This window comes from Carcharodon carcharias, chromosome 15 (assembly GCF_017639515.1).
Source record: "Carcharodon carcharias isolate sCarCar2 chromosome 15, sCarCar2.pri, whole genome shotgun sequence".
Lineage (NCBI taxonomy): Eukaryota > Metazoa > Chordata > Chondrichthyes > Lamniformes > Lamnidae > Carcharodon > Carcharodon carcharias.
Window position 1 is genome coordinate 33,489,436 of NC_054481.1, and position 22,088 is coordinate 33,511,523.

At 45.0% G+C, this 22,088-nt stretch overlaps 1 protein-coding gene across 1 annotated transcript in view; it reads left to right on the top strand.

Moving 5' to 3' along the window:
- The window catches only part of rgs11 (regulator of G protein signaling 11), a 149,530-nt gene that overhangs the window by 64,434 nt on the left and 63,008 nt on the right, over nt 1–22,088 (top strand). Inside the window, exon 8 of the mRNA XM_041206915.1 lies at nt 1,465–1,546. Within this exon, the coding sequence (XP_041062849.1) occupies nt 1,465–1,546 (82 nt within the window). The remainder of the gene's footprint in view (nt 1–1,464; nt 1,547–22,088) is intronic.

Below are 22,088 nucleotides of genomic sequence, written 5' to 3' on the forward strand. Positions count from 1 at the left end.
CTTATGGCTGGTCACCTTCACCCTTGGTGCAACCGTCTCCCACTGTATTTAGCCTCACCTTGAAAAGAATTGAAAGACCTACAATATCCTCCTGTGGTTGTAGGGATGGGGTTTTGTTTATGAAGACGGATTCACAGCATTCTGAGGGAATGAATTGAGTTTTTTGAACGGAGGTTCCTTTAATAGATTTCTCCTTCTGTCATGTAAACACGGAGTTCCTGGAATGGTGGACCACTTTAAAATGGCCTAACTTGCCACACCCAATTCAGGCAGGGCTTTGTTCCCATCTGTGAACCTTTTTCCCGCCACATTGTGGACATTGGAAAATGGTGGTTGGCATGTTTGCAGGCGTTTCCTGATTGCCACCTTGTCTTATTTTTGGTTTTACAACTCACAAACTGAACAACTTCATTGGACTGTTCTCGGGAAATTTCCCTTGCATCTCTGACAAAAGCCTTATTCTATCTCAACTCTTTGCCCAATTGTATAGCTGGTCTTTATTCAAAAACATTTATTTACATGCTAAGACCAAGACATAGCTTGAGCTACTTTCTGAGATGCTTCACACTCATTTCCTTTCAGTGAGTGACATCACTGTGACACAGCTCCTTATGCACATGCTCAGTAGATATCATTAGAGTTAACCCTTTACTCTACAGAGAGGAGACCAGAGGAGAAGGATCGGAGGGTGGGAGGCTGGGGTGGGACTCGGGGAGGATAGAGGGGAGGGGAAAAGATCGGGGCTAGGACTTTACGGCCCCTCCCATGAGATGGAATATTATGGTCCTGCCGAGTTGAATGGAGATTTAAATGGCTCGCCTCATCCGCTGAGGGGAGACATGCTGTTGTGGGGCATAAAATCCTGACCCAGGAGTCTGGAGAGGAATCCAGGATTGGTAGTGATCAGTGGTGGTGGGGTAGAAGCAGTGGCATTGAGCTTTCTTTTATATGTGAGACTGGGGCGAGCACTCCACCTCTGGACGCACCATTTGGCTATGTCATTGTGAAAAGCTGATTTTGCAAGGACTAAGCAATCCCAAGGTTTGGCTTTACTGAGTGCAGCCAGTGGTGGCGGCCATTTTCAGGGCAAACCATTCTTGAAGTGGGGGCCTCAGACAGACTTTGGGACCCTTATTTTCATATGCAGGGGGTCTAGTGCCTGTTCCAGCCATGGGATACTTTTCTTTCCTTTTCTAATATACAGAGCATGTGCTTCCTGCTTGCTGTTTTAGCTAATAGCAGAGATACATTTTAGGGGAAGCTTAATAATTACTTGAAAGGGAAAAGGATGGAAAGATTAGGTGAAGAAGGGTAGGAGGAAGCTCAAGTGGAGCATAAACACTGCTACATACTGGCTGGGCTGAATGGCTTGTTTATATGCTGTAAAGTCTAGGTAACCGATGTACTCAGATATAGCCAAGTTGTTAAATTGATTCATTTCTTCCTATCTATGTTAATCAACAGGGCAGCTAAGCAACGGAGAAAGTCAGACCGTATTGTACTGGATTGCCAGGAGCAGGCCTATTGGTTTGTCAACAGACCTCCAGTAAGTCATATTACTCACCAGCTATAAAGTTATTTTAAAGACCATTAATTGATGATGGTAAGATGGCTGAGATTTTCATGGACATTCGCATTGCTGATTGACCTGTTGCTGATTGGACAATGTTTCTTCCCAGTGGATTAGAGCTAACATTTCCACATGCTCTTGGGAGCTTGTTGGTAGGGTAAGGGTATGGAAAATTGTCTATATTGTATGTCAATGTTCTTAGCATCCAGTGTTTGCTGAGACAATGAAGACAGGAAATGGAGCCTATGCCGTCAATCTTATCACTTCATTTAATTGTGCCTTTATCTGGGTGGGTGCTTTCAATCTCCAGCAGCAGTGACATCAGAAAACTGGAACAGATGTGAAAGTAGACAATGATCTAGCATAAGGAGACCCTGCCCAATTTTTTCCTCTCTAGTACTGTCATTAAACTGGTAGAAAGGCAGCCTGATAAGTCAAATCTTGGTCTTATTACTTGTAGTTCTGAGATGTCTTTGTTTTTGGAATCCATGATCCCATCCATTTTTCTGTGAAGACAGAACACCAGTCACTACTTTAAATTTGGAAAGGTTTGATATGTATTAACACCCTCCTCACCCAAACCACTCCCTCTCATTTTGGGGGGAAATTCAGATTCTGTACATCCCCAGTGCCTGGTGCTAACAAAATGCACTAAGCTCTGTAAAAACTCTCTCTGTAACTGCAAATATCCTGTTTACCACAAGTATGTGGACATAACAAAAAGCCCTCCTCAAAAATTTGGAATACTGGGTTTATCATTTAGTCATTAACTTGCTTAGTATAAACTGTGTAACCTTTGCCGTTGATTGAATTTTGTTCAGGTGGGAACTGATCCCCATAAATCTGAATGTTGCTTCATTTAAATTTTGCACTCTTTTTCCATTCTGCAATGCATTGTTTGAATTGACCCAGTGAACATGACCTGATCTGCACCTCTTGACCTGTCTGAAATGAGAAACGCATTGAATGTAGTAACTGTCTTTACCTAATGTTTGCACATTGCAGAGCTCTGCAGGTTGCCCACTGGAACTGCAGCCCTGAAAGTGGGCAAGTTGCCCATCACCAATGTGATTAATTGGACAAGCCACCAATTATAAAATGATAAGGCCCAATAATTAAAACCAGTCAGGCCTTACGCTGATACCTGCCCCAACACTCATTCGATTGGTCCCAGTTAATATCTACAGTACAATGTGGGTGCCACATGTTTTGCCCGGGACAGAAACCAAATTTGCAACAATAATCGGCATCTTATTCTTGCCATTGTAGGCAAGTGATCAGAGGCCCATCATTAGGACTCTTTCACACTTTCATCGGAACAATGTTGGCAAAGGACCTTGCAAGGCACCCTCTTGATTAGCAACGGTAACTGGCAGTGGGTGACCCAAGAAGCAAGAGGAGAAAATACTATTAAGAAGACATTGGTTTGGAAGTTCATGTGGGCTTTCCTGATAGCCGTTCTAATTTCAGCAGGTGACTGACTGGCAGAGCACCCAGGAAATGGCATAAAAGGTGATTTGAGGCACTTACACAGTTTCTGCAGAGGTTCCACTGGAATCCCAGAAAGATTACGATAAGGGACTGGAAAAATCCCATGAAATTTCAAGGCCAATGCCTAAATTTTGTAGAATTCTATCAGTATGAGTTTCTTTAACAAAAAAATGCATTACCAGTGTAATTGCACGGATAGCTGTTCAATTATATTACAATGAGGCAGTCTATAGAGCTTTATCAGGATGAGTTTCTTCAAAAATATATACAAGCTATTTAAAATGTATTGTTATCTGAAGTTTACCTCTTTCAAGAGGTTTAATTGTTCTGTTAATATAAGCATAGGGCAGGATTTTATGTCCCGCAGGTGGGCGAGCACCCGATCCAAATGGGCATAAAATAGCGCGAGTGTCCCGACGTCATCGCGCACTCAAGCGATATTGCATTCGGCAGGCACGTGTGAGAGTCGGTAGCGTGCCTGCCGACAATTAATAGGCCGATAAAGGCCAGTAATCCATTAATTAAAAGCTATTTTCGCTGCCCATCCAACCTTACGGTTGGCGGGTGGGAAAATCGGCCAGACGGCCTTTGAATTTTTTAGGAAACCTCATCCACAGGCAGGATTAGGTTTCCACAATTAAATTTAAAAAATATATGCATTTTTGGGCAGAATTTTTAATCTGTTGATGTTATTGCGAGTGAATCCCATGTCAAGACATTTTTTTCAGATTTTAACATTCTTTATTTTTGTTTTTAAATTCCTTCAGCTTCCGGAGGCAGCTCCCCGCCATCAGGGAGCTGTCAGTGCGCTCTCCCCCGCGCACGCGCAGACTCTTGCGCTCGCACTCCTCCCGCCCCCACCCTGGCATCGCTGAGCTTCTCAGCGCATCTCTCACCAGCCAGTGTGAAATCGCGATCGGGGGCTGTTCGCGGGCGGTGAATTGTTTCCCAGCCACTCCCAGGCCTGCGCGCTGTGCCCACCTGACGACCCGAAAATCCTGCCCATAAAAAAATTAAGGAAAGCGAAACGTTGACTGGTTCAAACGCTGAGCAATGACACTAAAGCAATTTGTTTGCTTTTACCCCTAATTTGGAAGCATGAATGTTGTATTAGCAGCCACGATGTCCTGTGGAAATCAAATTCTGTGGGAGGCATCTCAGTTTAGTACGGCATTACATTGTCTGACCTGGAGCAGATTAACCAAAACTCCCATTCTGGGCAGGGAGGAGCTTCATTATGGTTATAATTAACTTCATTATAACTTGATTATAGAGGATGCTTAAAAATGTGCCCTGAAATTCCTTGGGATTTTCTCAGTCTCCCATCGTAACATATGAACAAGGAGCAGGAGTAGGCCATTTGGCCCCTCAAGCCTACTCTGCCACTTGATGAGATCATAGCTGATCTGATAGTAGCCTCAAATCTGCACCCCGCCTACCCCTGATAACCTATCGCCAAGATTCTATGCACCTCTGCCTTAAAAATATTCAAAGACTCTGCTTCCACTGCCTTTTCAGGAAGAGAGGTTCAAAGACTCACAACCCTCTGAGAGAAAGAATTTCACCTCATCTCCATTTTAGATGGGCCACACCTTATTTTTAAACAGTGACTCCTAGCTCTAGATTCTCTCACATGAGGAAACATCCTCTCCACATCCACCCCGTCAAGACCCCTCAGGATCTTATATGATTCAATCAAGTCACCTCTTACTCTTCTAAACTCCAGTGGATACAAGCCTAGCCTGTCCAGCCTTTCCTCATAAGACAACCCGCCCATTCCAGGCATTAGTCTGGTAAACCTTCTCTGAACTGCTACCAACGCATTTACATTCTTGCTTAAATAAGGTGACCAGTATTGTGCACGGTACTCCAGATGTGGTCTCACTAGTGCTCTGTATAACTGAAGCATAACATCCCTACTTTTGTATTCAATTATCCTCGCAATAAATGATTACATTCTATTGGCTTTCCTAATTACTTGCTGTAACCTTTTGCGATCCATGCATTAAGACACCCAGATCCCTCTGCATCTTAGAGCTCTGCAATCTCTCACCATTTAGATAATATGCTTCTCTTTTATTCTTCCTGCCAAAATGGCCAATTTTGCATTTTCCCACATTATACTCCGTTTGCTAGATCTTTGCCCACTCACTTAATCTATCTATATCTTTTTGTAGCTTCCATTTGTCCTCTTCACAACTTACTTTCGTACCTATCTTTGTGTCATCAGCAAATTTGGCAATCATTCCATCCATCCCTTCATTCAAGTTATTTATATAAATTGTAAGCACTGGACCCTGTGGCACACCACTTGTTTCACCTTGCCAACCTGAAAAAGACCAATTTATGCCTACTCTCTGCTTCCTGTTAGCCAGCCAATCTTCTATCCATGTCAATATGTTTCCCCCTGTACCATGAGCTTTTATTTTCCGCAATATCCTTTAATGTGGCACTTTATCCAATGCCTTCTAGAAATCTAAGTACAGTACATCCACCAGTTCCCCTTCATCCACAGCACCGTTACTTCCTCAAAGAACTCCAATAAGTTGGTTAAGTATGATTTCTTTTTCACAAAACCATGTCGACTCTGCCTGATTCTCTTGAATTTATCTCAAATGCCCTGCTACAGCTTCTTTAATAATAGTTTCTAACATTTTCCCTATGACAGATATTAAGCTAAGCCTATAGTTTCCTGGTTTCTGTCTCCCTCCCTTTTTGAATAATGGAGTTACATTTGCTATCTTCCAATCTAATTGAACCTTCCCCAAATCTAGGGAGTTTCAGAAAATTAAAACCAATGCTTCAACTATCTCACTAGATACTTCTTTTGAGGCCCTAGGATGAAGTCCATCAGAAGCCCTGCAGAAACAATGTAAGTGGCTGAAATCACCTTTTATGCCATTTCCTGGGTCGGAATTTTCCGTGCCCGTTGGCATCTTATGTGCTTGGCAGCATTAGCGGACAATATGGTGTAAAGACCGAAAATCGGTTTCACAATACTATAAAACCAGTTTGCTCAGCCCGTTGATGGCAGGCCACATTCCCCACCATTGGATGTCGAGAATCTTATTGTAATATATCTGAATATCATTATAAAGCCAACCCGCCAGATTCATCCCCTCCCGCTGGATCATCCATCCATGTCGGCGTGCTTGCACACCGGTGCAGAACATGTCTTGACAAGTGTGATATGCAGAAGTCGGGACTTACTGCACATCTGCGGAGCAGAAGATGCTGGAGCCCTACACCAACAGCACTCTGGAGGAACGTCCATGGCATGCTGGGGGGATTCTCATAGACATGCTCTGCTGCAAAGCTGCCCATGGAATTTGGAAAGGCACCATTGAGGGTCTGCTCACAGCAGATGATGGTTGAGGGGGAGGAGAGGAAAGTCCAGCTGTGTTTTGAAGAGGAAGATGTACCCAGGCTTGGGAGAGGAAGGTCTATGATTGACTAAGAGAGGAAAAGGTGTCAGCATGGGGTGAGATTGGGGGGAGGGAACGAAGGAGTCAAGATAGGGTGAAGTTCGGAGTGGGGAATGAAGGTGTCAGGATGTATGAGGTTGGGAGAGGGAGTAAAGGTGTCGAGGGGAAGTTGGGGTGGGGAGTGAGTGCGGGGGAGGAGGGGGTAACAGAGGAGCAGGCAACAACTGGGGAGGTAGGTGTAATGGGGACGGAAGGTGTAAGAGAAGGAGTTCAGAGGAGGAAGGAGTGTGGAGAGGTGAGGGAGTAAGGCTGGAGGAAGATGCAAGGATAGAGGAAAGAGTCGGGAGGGGGAAGGACTAAGGGTGGCAGAAGAAGCAAGGGTATCTGAAGGAGTCAGGAATGGGGAAGGACTAACCGGGGCTGGACTCTAAGGGGTGTGGGGGGGTTGCCAAGGGTGAGGGAGTCCGGGGGGGTGGGGTTGGGGGTGGGGGTGGGGGGGGGGGGGGGGGGGGGGCGGGTGGAGGGCAAGGGGTCCAGAGGGGGGAAGGGGTTCCAAGGGGGGAAGGGGCCTGGAGGGAGGGATGTCCAGGTGAACGTGTGAGGGAGGGGTCTAATGAGTCCATGACTGCCTCCTGAGGAGCAAATTGAGTATGGTCATGGAATGAGAGAATGGTGAGAATGACCGAGGGCAGAGTGAGGCGGTCGAGCAGGTGGGTGAGGGATCAATGGTAGTGGTAGAAGGGATAGCAAGGGGGATTGGTGGAGACTCAAGAAGCAGACATGGATCCTGGGGGTGGGAAGGAGGAGGTCGGGGAGATGAATGTCAATATGGGTGGGATTTTCGGGAAGGAAGGGAATGTGCATGTTCACCAGGACATCCCTGAAGAAAAAGGGTTGTGGCTGTTGGTCATGGAGGGAGGTAGAAGCAAGCACTGTGACAGATCTTCCTGGCTGCTTATTTCCATCTCTTCAATGGAGAACGTGTCCTCTTGGCTGGAGGTGAAGACCTGGATGGAGCTGAGGACTGGCTGGTTGAGGGTGTCAGTTGCTTGGCAGAGCTCCCTGTGAATAAAAGTAGAGATAATTAGTGCATAGCAGCAGGGTCAAAAGCAGGAGAGAGAGCACTCACATTTGCATTAAGAGAGGGATGATGTGCTGCAGGATCCTCACAAGGGTGTTCATCGCTAACCTCACCGTCATCACAGGCATGGCCCATGTCCTCACCAGTCAGCGCGATGGCACACTCCTCAAAGTGAGTGAGGGGCCTAATGTGGGCCACTCCACTCCCAGTCTAGGACCTCTCCCTACAGATGTCAACAGGCTTCTCCTGTGTGGAAACAGAAGGAGAGAGTGTGAGCGCACGTGGCACTGTGTGGAATGCTTGTGAGGTGAGCAGAGCCATGGACACGATGAGGACATGAGCTCCAGAGGATATGAGCCTGATGGAGTTGTGAGGGTATGTGTGAGAGTTAGTGGTGTTGTCCCTTGAGGTGTGAGATCCCTGTGGGTGTGTGATGGGTTTGTGAGTGTGTGAATTGAGAGTGATGAGAAGACTGAGTTACCCCAGCAGAATGAATGAGACCATTCATCCTCTTTCTGCACTGAGTGGCTGCCCTCTTTTACAGGGCATTGGCGCTGACCATCGCTGCCATGCTGGATCAGTGATGCAGTTGCCCCTCCTGTGGCTAGAGCAGGGGTAGAGGACATCATGGCGGGCCTCCACGGTGTTCAAAAGGCACTCAAGGAATGCGCCACTGAAGCGGGGGGCTGTATTCTTTTTGCCTTTCAAGGCCATCCTGTCTCCTGTGTGGCGTCCTGGGCTGGAAGCACTGAGAGGTGTGCGCGTGGCTGCACTTTAAATGTGGCGCCTGGCGTAATGAAGCAGCGAGGTGATGGCGTGGCGGTCAAATGAGACCCCGCCTGCCATGGAAACGGCGTCTTTCCCTGGAATGCATAATGAATGCAGAGGGATTGGGACGATACAAGGTGAGAAACCCCCATTGTGGCCGATGGGTAAAGCATCATTTTACTCGCCTGCTACTGCACTTAGTGCAAATCTGGGACAATTCCACATCTGGGTGCTCTGCCAGTCAGTCACTTATTGAAATTAGAGCGGCTGATCAGGAAAGCCCACATGAACTTCTAAAGCAATGTCTTTTTAAGCACATCTTTCAGCACATCTGGTGGGAAAGAAGCTCTGTGCAGGCCCCAGGCCTTTAAAAGTTGTACAGATTTCTCAAATAAGTATTTCAGAGCTTTAAAAGGCTCTTCTTGTAACTTTTTTCTGTTTTCTTTTCGACTGTGGTATTTAGGTATTCATGGATCTTTTATTCCAGTTGTCACTATTTATTTATTTTTGCCCCTTATGCCCTTATTGGGATGGACAGTGGGGATCTGCCAAGCTCCTATGTTCAGAGAAAGGTGAGGAGCCTAATGGAGGGGTACCACTGAGGTCAGGCTGCCTGAAGGAGCTTTCACTCCCTCTTCCCTCTGGATCTACAGAGGTTGCTTTGACAGAAACTATGTTGCTGGGTGTTCAAATTATTTTCAGACAAACCACAATCACAGCAGGTTGTGCTCGATGCTCCTCTGCTTGACAGATGATGAGCAAATTACATCCTTGACCACGTCCAGCGAGACGCTATCAACTATTTCTGTAAACGTAATCAGAAATGAACTGGAGATCTGTCTTCTTGGGATCTGCGTTAGCAGAGAGGCAGTTGCCCAGGTGTACCATGTGCTTGTAAGGATTTGTGCATGTGTGGGGGTGATACAGTCAGCTATGGCCTGAAACTAAGCTATACCTTCTTACAGATACACTGTAGTGCTGACCCATACAATGGTGCTGTGGGGTGGCACAGACGGTAACTTTCTCCACAAGCAGCTCTTGCTGCAAAACTTCAATATTATCAACCATTAAACTGAGGATAATATGCTGAGCTCTTCTGTCACGTGTCTGTGGACTCATTCCTCTGCATCTAGCGTTCCATTTCTATTAATTGTTTTCCTGCCACGCCTTAATTGCCTGTCCCTTCAGCTTTGGCAAAGTTTGCTTGTATGTCGAGTTAACCTTTAAAGTTCTCCACAAGTTTTCTGAAAGTTTGCCCCTGCATTATGACACTGGCCTTTAATTTAACCTTTAAATTTCACTTACACATAGGGCTGGATTTTTGCGGAGTTGGGAAGACTGGGTGGACCAATGCACCATTAAAAATGGTGGGCGGGGCCCAGATGTGGAAGTCCCATCCCCATTTCTGACACACCCAATTTTTGCCATCAGGGGAAAAGGGTCAGTGCATGTGTCAAATAGGCGGGAAACCCAAACTCAGCAGGGCCGTTTGAACTCACTGCTGAGTTCAGACAGACCACATTTTGGCTGTTACAAGGGCTTTAACCCACAATGTGAGGGCCACAAATTGATGCAGCAGGTGGAAATGCTCTTGAGCAATGGTTAAGCTCTGTTTAAGTGTCATGACCTGAAGGTTTTTAAATCCCCCACTTTTTAAACATGAAAAAAACAGATTTAAGTTGTCAGTGAGAATTTAAAAAAAAAACCCTCTGCTGGACTGCTTTAATTCACAGGACATCTTGGGTAGGTTAGGAAAAAAGAACTAACATCTGGTCAAAAACGAAAACAGAATTACCTGGAAAAACTCAGCAGGTCTGGCAGCATCGGCGGAGAAGAAAAGAGTTGACGTTTCAAGTCCTCATGACCCTTTGACAGAACTTGAGTTCGAGTCCAAGAAAGAGTTGAAATATAAGCAGTTGAAATTAAAGCTTATATTTCAACTCTTTCCTGGACTCGAACTCAAGCTCTGTCGAAGGGTCATGAGGACTCAAAACGTCAACTCTTTTCTTCTCCGCCAATGCTGCCAGACCTGCTGAGTTTTTCCAGGTAATTCTGTTTTTGTTTTTGTTTTGGATTTCCAGCATCCGCAGTTTTTTTGTTTTTAACATCTGGTCATGCAATTTCAATAATTTGCTGTTGACATTTCTTCAAGGATTATTGTTGAGGTGAATTTTACACCCCCTTCCCCAATGGGTGTGTTTTCAGTGGGGCGGTGGGGTGGTGTGTGCAAGTAAAATAGGCCAGGTGATTAGCCCACTGCTTTCCCACCAACCCCTGACCCTTTTCCCAATTAAAGTGGTGGGTAAGGCACCCACTAGGACACCCACCCTTAGCTCCAATTAAGTAGAAATTAAGGGTCTCATTCCGCATCCACTGTCATAATGCGCTGGTCGATGGAAGGCGGATAAGAGTGGAAGCCTGCTCTTCACCATCTGAGGTGAAAAAGCTGGAAAAAAGAGGGGGTTACCTCCCCTGGGGAGGGTACCCTGTGTGCATCAGGGACAGCCTCCAAAAGCCCCCTCTTTGTGTCTCCCTCCAAAACCCAACCTCTCCCTCCCATCCCTCCTTAGAGTGCCTGAGCCCTCTCCACCCAAAAGGTCCGGACTCAACTCACTCCGGTGGCCATGCTATCTTCATCCAGATTTGCCTGCAGCACTTGAGAGTGGGACTTCCTTCCACTGAGGGCCAGAAGTCCCATCCTCAGCTTGTTAAGGCCACCTGCAGCATAATATTTTTGCAGGGCAGCCTTTTTTAAAGTTGTTCAGTTTGTGACCGACTTTTCTACTGGAGGGGACAAGCAATACGCCCCCCCCTCCCCCACCAAAATTCACCCCATTAAGCCTTGACGAAGTGGAGAAATCTGCCAGGGGGCTCTCCACCACGTTGTATTTCAAGTCTGCCCTCACTGGTCAATATATGCATTGGATTCTTACATTTCCACACGCTATAAGCTTGGTCTTATTGGCAACCTTGTAAATAGGGCCCGAACCATTTGCTCACCATATAAGGTTAATGCTGAAATAAGGCACATCAAAGGCATCATGCAGGATAATAGCTACCCTGATCAGATCATTTTATGTTCTATATCACACAAACTCATGAATGAGCCTAAGGCCCTCACTTTTGGCCCTGAAAAGTGTCCAGTCTACCGCTACCTTGAAGGCTAAGGTATCTCAAAAATTTGAGCAACAGGTGAAGCTAGCTGTTCACACTGCTACTATGCAGTAGCAACACGAGTGGTGTTTGCAACTAACAGGATGCTGCTGTCAAGCCAAAAAGACATTCTGCCTGTCACACAAATGAGTAATGTGGTATATGAATTTCCGTGCCAGTGTGATGCTAGGTATGTAGGCCATATGTCTCAAAGACTGGCGGATCATACCAAAAGCATGTGCTCGCCGCTGTTCGCAATGGGCAAGGTGCAGACTCTGCCAGCCAACCTGTGCTTGCAAAACTCAAAACACAGTGTCCGACATTAGATGTGATTCCATGATGGGACAACATTTGCTAAATAATCCTCAGTGTGCTAAGAATTACACTGACAACCAATTTAATATTGTCATTCGGACTCACAGTGTGGTGCATTTGCCTGTACTGGAAGCTACATATATACACAGGGCCCTGTTCTTTGCAGACAGAAAGAACATGTATGCACATTGCACTTGTTTCAACAAAACAAAATAAGTGACAGCCATTCACTGACTTATTCCTCAGGGCAATGTCTTGACTAATCACAGTCAAGCTGCCTAGTTTAAATTTCAAAAAATACTTGGCAGTTAACTGTAATTCACCATAAATTGGTGCATGCTCCATGGCAACAACTCTACCATTCAGACTTCACCTGCCAACCAATCAGCACTCTCTTCTCATAGAGTAAATTGTTGTTTTCCCGTTATATTGGTATCCTTGTAATTGGTATCCTTGTAAAGTGTCCTGATGAGTGCAAGATGAAAAGCTTTGACATGTCTCTTTTTTCAGCAATACTCAAGCTCTGTACTACAAAACGACTAAAAGATTAATTTTTATGTTGATTTAAAAAACTCCATTTTGAACCTCACAAATATAATATGGTAATATACTGGTATACTGATCAAATCTGTAGTACCAGAGATGTTTTCTTGCATAAAACTAAGCACCTGTTACCCTTACATTTCAAATCCCAGGAACAGAGGTGATACAAAGGAACAGAAAATATAGACATCACCATGCTCTCGGATCAATATGGTTTCCTCTGTGGTTATTCACAGAACTGAATAAGGGTACTGAGGGTCATGTCCTTAATACAGTGCTTCCTAGTTTCAGGCCAAAAAACTGAAAGCATTAAAACAGCTTTTATCCAGAGCTAAATAGGTTACATTGCCCAATGGGCGGTAATGGATCAAGAGCCACCAGATTAACAGCCTGAATGTGCTGGCAGAAAAACATAGAGCTGTCCCTGGAGGTAACAAAGTAAGCTGCTTTCATGCTGAAAGCTAAAGCTTTTATTGATTGACTGAAAATATAAGTGATATATCCAGATAAATCTGCAACTTAGGCTCTGTTGTAGATAAAGCTGTAATTTAGTGCAGTAGCTAAAACATTGTGTTTTTTATGCTTATTGAAAAAGGACAGATGGACAAAATAAAATTCATATTGCTTTGTGCATTAGTAAATGACCTTTCTCTATTTTGTCAAAACGTGTTAGGTAAATTGCACAATGAATTACAATAGTACATTTCATGCCTCATGAAACCGCATACAAGAAACATACTTTGATTTCAATTGTATCATATCTGTAAGAGCTTTGTACGCAGAATCTAAAGAGAAAATGTACTATACATTAACAGAGTATAATTGTTACTGTGAACATTGATACAATCATAGAATGCCACAGGTGGAAATAAGCCATACAGCCCATAGAGCTCCTGCCAGTGCTTTTTTCTGCACATACACGAAATACATAAAAGTTATAACATGGAAACATTCAACCCAAGCACTCCGTGTTGGCATTTACCCTCCTTGCAAGCAAAGAGTTCTCAGACATTTACCCACACCTTTCCCACATCTCTTCATCCCTTTTTTCTCTAGTTCACCTATCTCATCTTGAACATTGGCATACTTTCTTCCTCAACTGCAGATCCGAGAAGTAAAATCCACAGCCTGGCAATTTTCTGTGCAAAGATGTTTGTCTTGATCTCCATTCTAAATCTCTTACAATTAACTCTTGTATATTTGGTCCTTTGTTCGATTGCTCTCACAGCCATTTGCTTCTATCCTCCCTGCCGAATCGTTTCACAATTTTAAGCACTCTCAACCCCTCACCCCATAATCTGCATTTTTCTCTAATGAAAAGACAACGGAATTTTCCAGATCCCCCTCCCGGCCCCGCGACAGGTCCAATGGTGGGCACGGGGACAATGCCACGGGAACCGAAAAGTCGGTTTCTCGCCGGCGGGAACATGCGCCAATCCCGCCAGATGCCAGTGTGAAACTGTCTTACATTCCGCCAATGGGATGCAGACGTAGGCCAGACTGGAATCACCCCCCCGTACAACGCACACCGCCCACCTCCAACCCCCTGGCCCCGCCTGCCACATCATCCATGCTGGCTGCCAGTGGGAAATCATGCCAATCCAGCAGACATCTGAAGAAGACCTGGGCCAGCCTGCAGAGATCGGATGGTGGCCTCCAGCGACCGTGGACCCTGGAATACGGTGTGCAGCTGTGGGTGGGTGGAGATTCAACCACATGGATCCTCTAACTACAGCAACTTCTGGAAAGTGGATCTCCAAGCTGCAGGTGGATGGCTGCAGGAGGTACTGTTGGACGGCTTTGGTCTGTGCTGGTTGGGATGGGGTGGTTGGGGGGGGTGGAATTTGACAGGAAGGAGAGGAATGAAGAGATGGGGTGAGTGTGGAGGTCCAGAAAGGAGTGGGGGAGGTTGAGGGTGTTAGGGGAAAGAGAGAGATGCTGCGGCGGCAGTCAAATGGGTGAGGTGGTATGGAATAGGAGGGTGGTAAGGGCCATGCTGGAATGTGGGTTGGGGGGAAGGTTGGATGTGTGTGCAGGTGTGAACAAGCATGGGGAGGGGGGGGTGGGGGGGTACACGTGTGAATGGGGATGGGGTGGTGTGCAGGAATGAATGGGCAAAGGGGATGTGCAGGTTTGAATGGGCATAGGGGATGTGCAGGTATGAATGGGCACAGGGGATGTGCAGGTTTGAATGGGCAAAGGGGATGTGCAGGTGTGAACCGGGATGGGGGAGGGGAATGCAGGTGTGAATGGAGATGGTGGGGGCTGGGGGAGAGGGGAAAGAGTTTCAGAGGGAAAGGCCTGTAGGGTCAATTGAGGAGTCCTGAGCAGCAAACTCAGGCAATCAGCGATAGAAAGGAATAGTGAGGGTTAAAGAGGGCAGTGAGAGCTAATAGGGTGGGAAGGAGAGGGTTCAGCGATAGCATGTGAAGGAGCACTGAGGGTTGTTGGAAGGGATGCAGAATGAGAGGCAGGTTTACGGGGTCAGCAGAATGAGTTGGGGCTGATCTGTCACCGGGTTGGGTTCTTCAAGAAGGTAGGGGGCTTCACCTGTACCTGAGGGTGATGGGAGAAGGTTGAAGGGTACCCATCAGAAGGCTAAATGTTGCACCGGAGAGGGGTGCAGGGGAGTCAGTGGTTATAGGTGGGGGGAGGTGTGGGTTACATGGACGGGGTAAAGTTTTTTGACTCGTGATGAAGGTCACAAAAACCATGCCTGCTCCAAACTATGCAGAGCCTTGTGGAGATCTCAAGATGCTGTATGGAAGTTGGGTCATCAGGGGTTGGCGGAGTGGAGGTCCCAGGGGTGTCCAACAGCCACTCCTTCTCCCTTTGGGTACCCGAGGGCCCCTGCCTCACTCCTTGAGGGGAAGGGGCACCTGGAGGGAGGTCAAGGTTCCCCTTCCCCCTTTCATGTAGCCACAGCAAAAGTTCACCCGCAATTACAGTGATGGAGTGCAGGTCTGCGCGCATCTCCAGCAGAAACTGGGCATTCTGCTGAACCAAGTTCTCCACGGCGTCTGCCACCCTCCCTATGGAGACCTCAATGCGCACACATTCGGTGCCACTTATCAGAGAACAGACAGGCAGAATCCTCTATCTCACTTGCCACTCTGCCTGGTATTCCCCTGCCTCTTGTAGCATCCCCAGCATCGCATGGGCATCGCAGATGCCTTTTCTCCAGCAGTCCCCGGAGTGCCAGTGAGCTTGGCTGACCCTGCTGCCTCCTGCTGCAGACACGTTTCTGTGCGGTGACCACCAGAATGTGAGACCCGGGCTGAACTACATCTAGTACCCACCAAGGCGTGTGTCTGCGCTGGTAGAGGGTGGAGGTGACTGCTGTGATGGTTCTACAGGTGCACTTGCTTCCTCCTCCCCAAGGTCCTCGGTCCTCTGTGGGCTGGACGAGCTGCTAGTTAGGGTCTCCTCTTATTCCCTTCCCCTCTTCCTGCTGGCACCAGTAAGTGAGAGAAGAGAGTGCGAGCGACTGCATGAGCTGATTATGACATGAAGGAACGCATGAAGCTTAGGTTTCTGTACGACATGCATAGATCCTTACTGGATGGAGGCCGCCTACTGACCAGGCCTTGGGCACTGACCTCCTTGGAGATTTTCTTCCATGCTGGGTTGGTCTGATGGCTCGGTCCCCACCTTCCACCTTCTGGGTAGGGAACAGACGTCCTGGCCTCCACTGCATTGAAAAGGACCTCCAAGGATGCATTACTGAATCTGGGAGTCAGAGTTCCCTGTGATTGGCGGACCATCTCCTCCTTCAATGGCGGGTAAGTGTGATGTCCAGTGCTTTTTAAATATGGCACCCAGATATGATGCCGGGGCATGCCATCCAACCTGCTCCACTGTGAGAAGCGTTGGGAAACCCCTGACTGCATAATTAATAAAGCCGGCATCACGTGATATGGCGCAAATTCCCACCAGCCTCCACAGCGGGAAACACTCCCGGTTCCCACCTCCGCCATCGGATATAGCCCTGGAATTGCAAATTCCTACCCACCATTTTTGAAATCCCTATATTTATACTTTCTAATATCAGCTAACATGCTAGTGAATCTATCCTGTTAACTCTCAAGCTTTAATGTCCTTTCTATAGCGTGGACCCCAATACCACACGTAGTTCTCTAATTGAGGTCTGAATAAGGTCTTATACACACTTTTCTTTTTCTTCTGTTTTTCATATTCTACACCTCTTGTGATAAAATTTAGAAATCTGTTAGCTTTATTATGATCTAATCAACCTGAGATCCTGTCTTTCAGGTCCTGTGGACCTGAACCCCAGAACCTCAGCTCTTCTGCAGCATCAAGGTACATCCATTCATAGTAAAATTCCTGTTTCTTTTCAGCAAAATATATCATCTCACGCTTACTGACATTAAATTCCATTTACCACTTTCTATCCCATTCCTTAGCTGATCAATGAATTCACTGTAACTCCTATTTTGATGTAATCTGTGAATGTCAACATCACTTCCTGTAGGTCCAAATCCAAATCATTGATATATACAGTTCCGTTTCCCTCTACCATGTCTGTTCCTTCCCAAAGAATGCTAAGAAGTTTGTCCAACGTAATTGCTCCTTTTGAAATCTATGCTGGATACTTCTAGGTATTTGCTCTATCTAGATTCACGGTCATTTTCACCCTTAATGAGTTCATTAGAGTAATCCCACCCTCCTACTCACACCCACGGTCTTTAATATTGCTGTTTTTTACACAAATTTCCTTTGAAAAGCATTTATGGGCTCTGTTTCGACAGCAGTTTTGGCAGAGAATTCCAACAGAAATATCCGTGGCAAAAATATGAGGTTTGTTTGCCAATGTGTTCAGGACTATTTTTTTTTAGATTCATATCCTGCCACTTCAACGAGATTCACCACTTGAAATAAAAATAAAAGGTGCTGAAAAAATCGAGCAGGCCTGGCAACTGTTAAAACAGTTCAGAAGAAGAGTCACATTGGACTTGAAACATGAACTCTGTTTCTCTCTCCACAGAAGCTGCTGAGTTTTTCTGGTACTTTGTGTTTTAATTTCGGATCTCCAGCATCCACAGTATTTTGCTTTTGTTTGAGATCCATTACTTCACCTGGTTCTGAGTAAGGAAGCAGAGCAAGTAGACAATTTAAAAGTTGGGCAACATTAAGAAATCAGAGCTATAGTGTCATCAGATTCAGTGTAAGAATAGAAAAAGGAAGATTGAAGGCAGGAATAATTGACTGAGATAGATCAAATAACAGTCATAAAAAAAGCATTAGCTAGATTAAGTAGAAGGCAAAATAGTAAATAAAGCCACAAATCAACAATGGGAAATATTTAAACAATAAGTGGAAAGAATACAAAACAAGCACATTTCATTGCGGAAGAATGGGAATAGTAAAGGATGGGGGTTTCATGGATTTAGATCCAATTTGAAACTGACATGTCGAATAAAGAAAGAAAATCAGGATGAATGAAGGAAGGAAGGACACACTAAAGCATATTAAAAATTTAAGAGCTAAGAGAGAAAGTTAGTAAAAATACATAAGAGCAATAAAACACTTTCTATAAGCATGATAGTAGAGAGAAGATAATCAAGGCAAGGATGAAGGAGGCAAGTTTGTAATGGAGATGGAGAGAATGATGGAGAGAATATTAGGTAAGTGTTTTGTCTCAGTTTTGTCAGAGAAGGTAAATATTGAAATTTTAGAACAACCAAAGGTGGTCATTATTAATGGAGGCAATTCAAAGGGAAATAGCACTATAGAAATTGTTTAAACTTAAGGTACATAAATTACAAAGATCTAATGGATTATGTCAAAGGATCCTGGGGGAAAAGTGGAAGAAATAACAGAACGTTTGACTACAATTTTCCAAAATTTTGCAGAGAGGAAACCTGCTTAGAGAGCTGTAGAGTGGCTTTTTTTTATTCGTTCATGGGATGTGGGCGACACTGGCTAGGCCAGCATTTATTCCCCATCCCTAATTGCCCTTGAGAAGGTGGTGGTGAGCTGTAACTATGTTTTTTGTTTTAAAAAAGACAGAAAAACATCGCGCAAAAAGGGCCAATCAGTTACTTCAAATTACTGCAGTAATAATATGGCAAGCAATTACTAAGCCCTTAGAGAAATAGGAGTAAATCAGAGACAGTCAGCATGGACTTCTAAACAGAAGGATGTAGGTATGGGATGTAGCTTACACGGATTTGAAATGATACATTTGATAGGGTACTTAAGTAAGAGATTTATGGCAAGTATAACACACACACAGGTATGTGGCCATATAGATAGAGAAATGGTTGGAAAATGGAAAGTTAAAAGGCAAGAACAAAATAGATTTTCAACAACTGAAAAGATTTGGTGAATGGTAATTTACAGAGGTTTGTGTTGGTGTCTCTGTTATTTACTGCAACATAAATGCCCTGGACTTACAAAATAAGGCACCAATGTTGAAATTTGCTGAAGTTACCAAATTGTGTCAAGGACAGTGAAAGCCTGTAGCATGGTTTTATGCCAGTGGGAACAGAGAGATAAAGTTTTTACAGTAATTTTAATCGCACACCGTTCATATTTTATTTCACTGGAGCCAAGAAGGTGGTTTGATAGACGTAAGTAAGGGTTATGAAAAGGTCACAGGTTGTGTCTATTAGTTGAAAAGACTGGGAAGCAACAACTTGTATTAAGTAGCACCTTGAACACAGTGAAACATTGTAAGATGCCTCACAGCAGCATTATCAAATGAACATTTGACACCAAATCAAGGAATGAGATATTAGGACACTGATCAAAAGCTTGGTCAAAGAAGTAGGTTTTAAGGAGAGTCTTAAAGGTGGAGAGAGAAATAGGCTGGGATTTCCCGGCCTCATCACAGGTGGGACCTGCCTCGGGCGAGGCGGCGCCCCAGCCAGAAGTCCATTGACCTACGGTGGGACCGGAAGATCCCGGCGGCGGGCAGGTGCGGAAAATCCCGCCCATAGAAAGGCAGTGAGGTTCAGGAAAGGAATTCTAGAGCTTAGGGGCTGGGCAGCTGAAGGCACAGCCTTCAGTCCAATGGTGGAACAATTAAAATTGGGGATGCGCAAGAGGTCAGAATTGGAGAAGTGCAATGGTCTCTGTTGGGCTGGAGGAGGCTACACAGGTTGGGAGGGGTGAGGCCATGAAGGGATTCGAAAAGAAGGAGAACTTTAAAATTAAGTACAGGGTTGATAGGCGAACAGGATTTAGTGAGAGCAGGAGAGTTCTGCATAATTTCAAGTTTTTGGAACATAGTAGATAGGAGGCTGACCAGAAGAGTATTAAAATAGTTAAGCCTAGTGGTAACAAAGGCACTGGTGAGGGTTTCAGCAGCAAATGGGCTAAGGCAGAGATGGTCAATGCTATGGAAGTTAAGTCTTGGTGATGTAATTGCTAGTTCATCTATGAGTTAAGGTTGCGAATGGTCTAGCCCAGGTTCAGACAGTTGACAGGGAGAGGCATGGAATCGGTGGCTAGGGAGTGAAGTTTGTGTTAGGGATTGAAAGCAGTGGATCTGGTTTCACACTATTTAGTTGGGGGAAACCTTTACTCATCCAGTACTATATGTCAAATAAGCAGTGTTATGAATCAGAGATAATGGACGGGTCAAGACAAGTGATGGTGAGGAGATAGGGTGTCATCAGCCTGATGCTGTGGATTGGAACATGCATTTTATGTTGCCTTTTATTTTTGTGAAGTTGGAAAGATGGTAAGTGATAAAGAAAGACAAAGGAGCTTGGGACTGTTGGTGAATGAGGAGGTATGGTTGAGTTTGCTAGTATCACTCATTAACTATTTCACCATGCAGAGGCAGAAAGGAGTTGTCTACAAGGAAGCTTTCATTTCTCGTTCTGATTCTCCACTTCCTGTTGCTCTTCCTCCTCTTCCACTTCCTCTTCCTCCTTTTTCTCCTCTCCCTCATAAACCTGCTCCTCAGCTTCTCAGCTGATAGGTGGAGGCAGAGGCTGTTACATGGTCGCCCAGGCAGCAGAGGTGTTGCTCAAAGATGCCAATGGTGTGCTCCATAATGTGCCTTGTGGCAGCAGGACTCACATTATAGACTTGCTGTACACGTGACCATGGGTTCCAGACCAGAATCATGAGCCCTATCATGAGTAGATAACCCTTGTCTGCCAATAGCCAACATTTGACTTGCTCTGGTGGGTCAAATAGGGTGGCATTGAGAATTGTCACAGGATGAAGGAATCATGTACTGCCAGAATAGTGGGCATTCACCTGCATGAACATGATGTACTGCCTGCGTCCGTACATCAACTGCATATTGAGATATTGGAACCCCTTTCAATTCACACAAAGTAATGAGCAAGTAGGCAATGGCACCCTGAGCATGGAGATGTCAGCAATCGGATCAAACCCTTAAGCTCTCTGTGCCTGCTTGTCTCTAGGAAGAGGGAATGAGATGAATCTGTCTCGTTTTGAATAGATAGCCTCAGCCTCACTGCAGTGTATTGCAAATTGCAAGATTGTTATGACACAGCAGTTTGTAAAGACTGAGTCATTTAAAATCCCAGAGAGAAACTTTAAACAACTGTCATAACCTATATTTTCAATTGGTATATTTTGAGCTGCAGCTCTAAATTCAGGAATAAGATCACCAGTTCTCGAAAGGTGTTTATATCAAACTAAATGAAACATTTATCAACATACAACCAATTAAACACATGCACATGGCTACAAATTACTACTATCATAACTTTTAACAAGTACCCAAATTAATCTCCACGAAGGCAACACATCTCAAGCATTGGTCGTTGTTGAAGTTAAGAAGATTGCTTCCGAGAGATCTTTGGTAGATATGGTCACCTGTTGAGACCCCCTCTCAGAATTGAATCAGAGAATTGCTACAGCACTGAAGGAGGCCATTTGGCCCATTGTGTTGCACCGGCTCTCCAAATGAGCAATTCCCTTAGTGCTACCCTCCAACCTTCTCCTCGTAACCTTGCACATTCTTCCTTTTCAGAAAACATTCTAACTCCCTTTTGAGTGCTTCAATTGAACCTACCTCCACCACACTCTCAGGCAGTGCAATCCAGACCTTAACCATTTGCTGTGTGAAGAAGTTTTTTCTCATATCACTTTTGCCTTTTTGCTAATTACTTTAAATCTGTGCCCTCTCCTTGACCCTTTCACAAGTGGGAACAGTTTCTCCCTATCTACTCTATCCGGATCCCTCATGATTTTGAATACCTTTATCAAATCTTCTCTCAGCCTTCTCTTCTCCAAGGAAAACATTCCTACCTTCTCCAACCTATTTTCATAACTGAAGTTCTTCATCTCTGGAATCATTCTCCTGAATCTTTTCTGCACTCTCTCTAATTACTTCACATCTTTCCTAAAGTGCATTGCCCAGAACTGAACGCAGTACTCCAGCTGAAGCTGAATAAGTGTCTTATACAAGTTCAACATAACCTCCTTGCTCTTGTACTCTGTGTACTCTACGCAAAGTGTATTTTTTCTGTTAACAAAGCCCACTTACATGGATAGAAATAGCACATTATGCAGGTGAATTGGTTGGTGCTAATTGCAGCAAGGTTTTGCATTTTTAAAGTTGGAACTGAAACCAGGAGTCATGCACCAATAGAATATATCACTGTTAGTTCAAGATATTTTCACTTGTACAAAGGAATGTTGTTTGCGGTGCTTGAGGTTCAAGTGTTTTGGATATTACTGTCTAGTTATTAAATAGGGCCAGGTTCAAACAAGCAGAACTGGTTGCATAAAT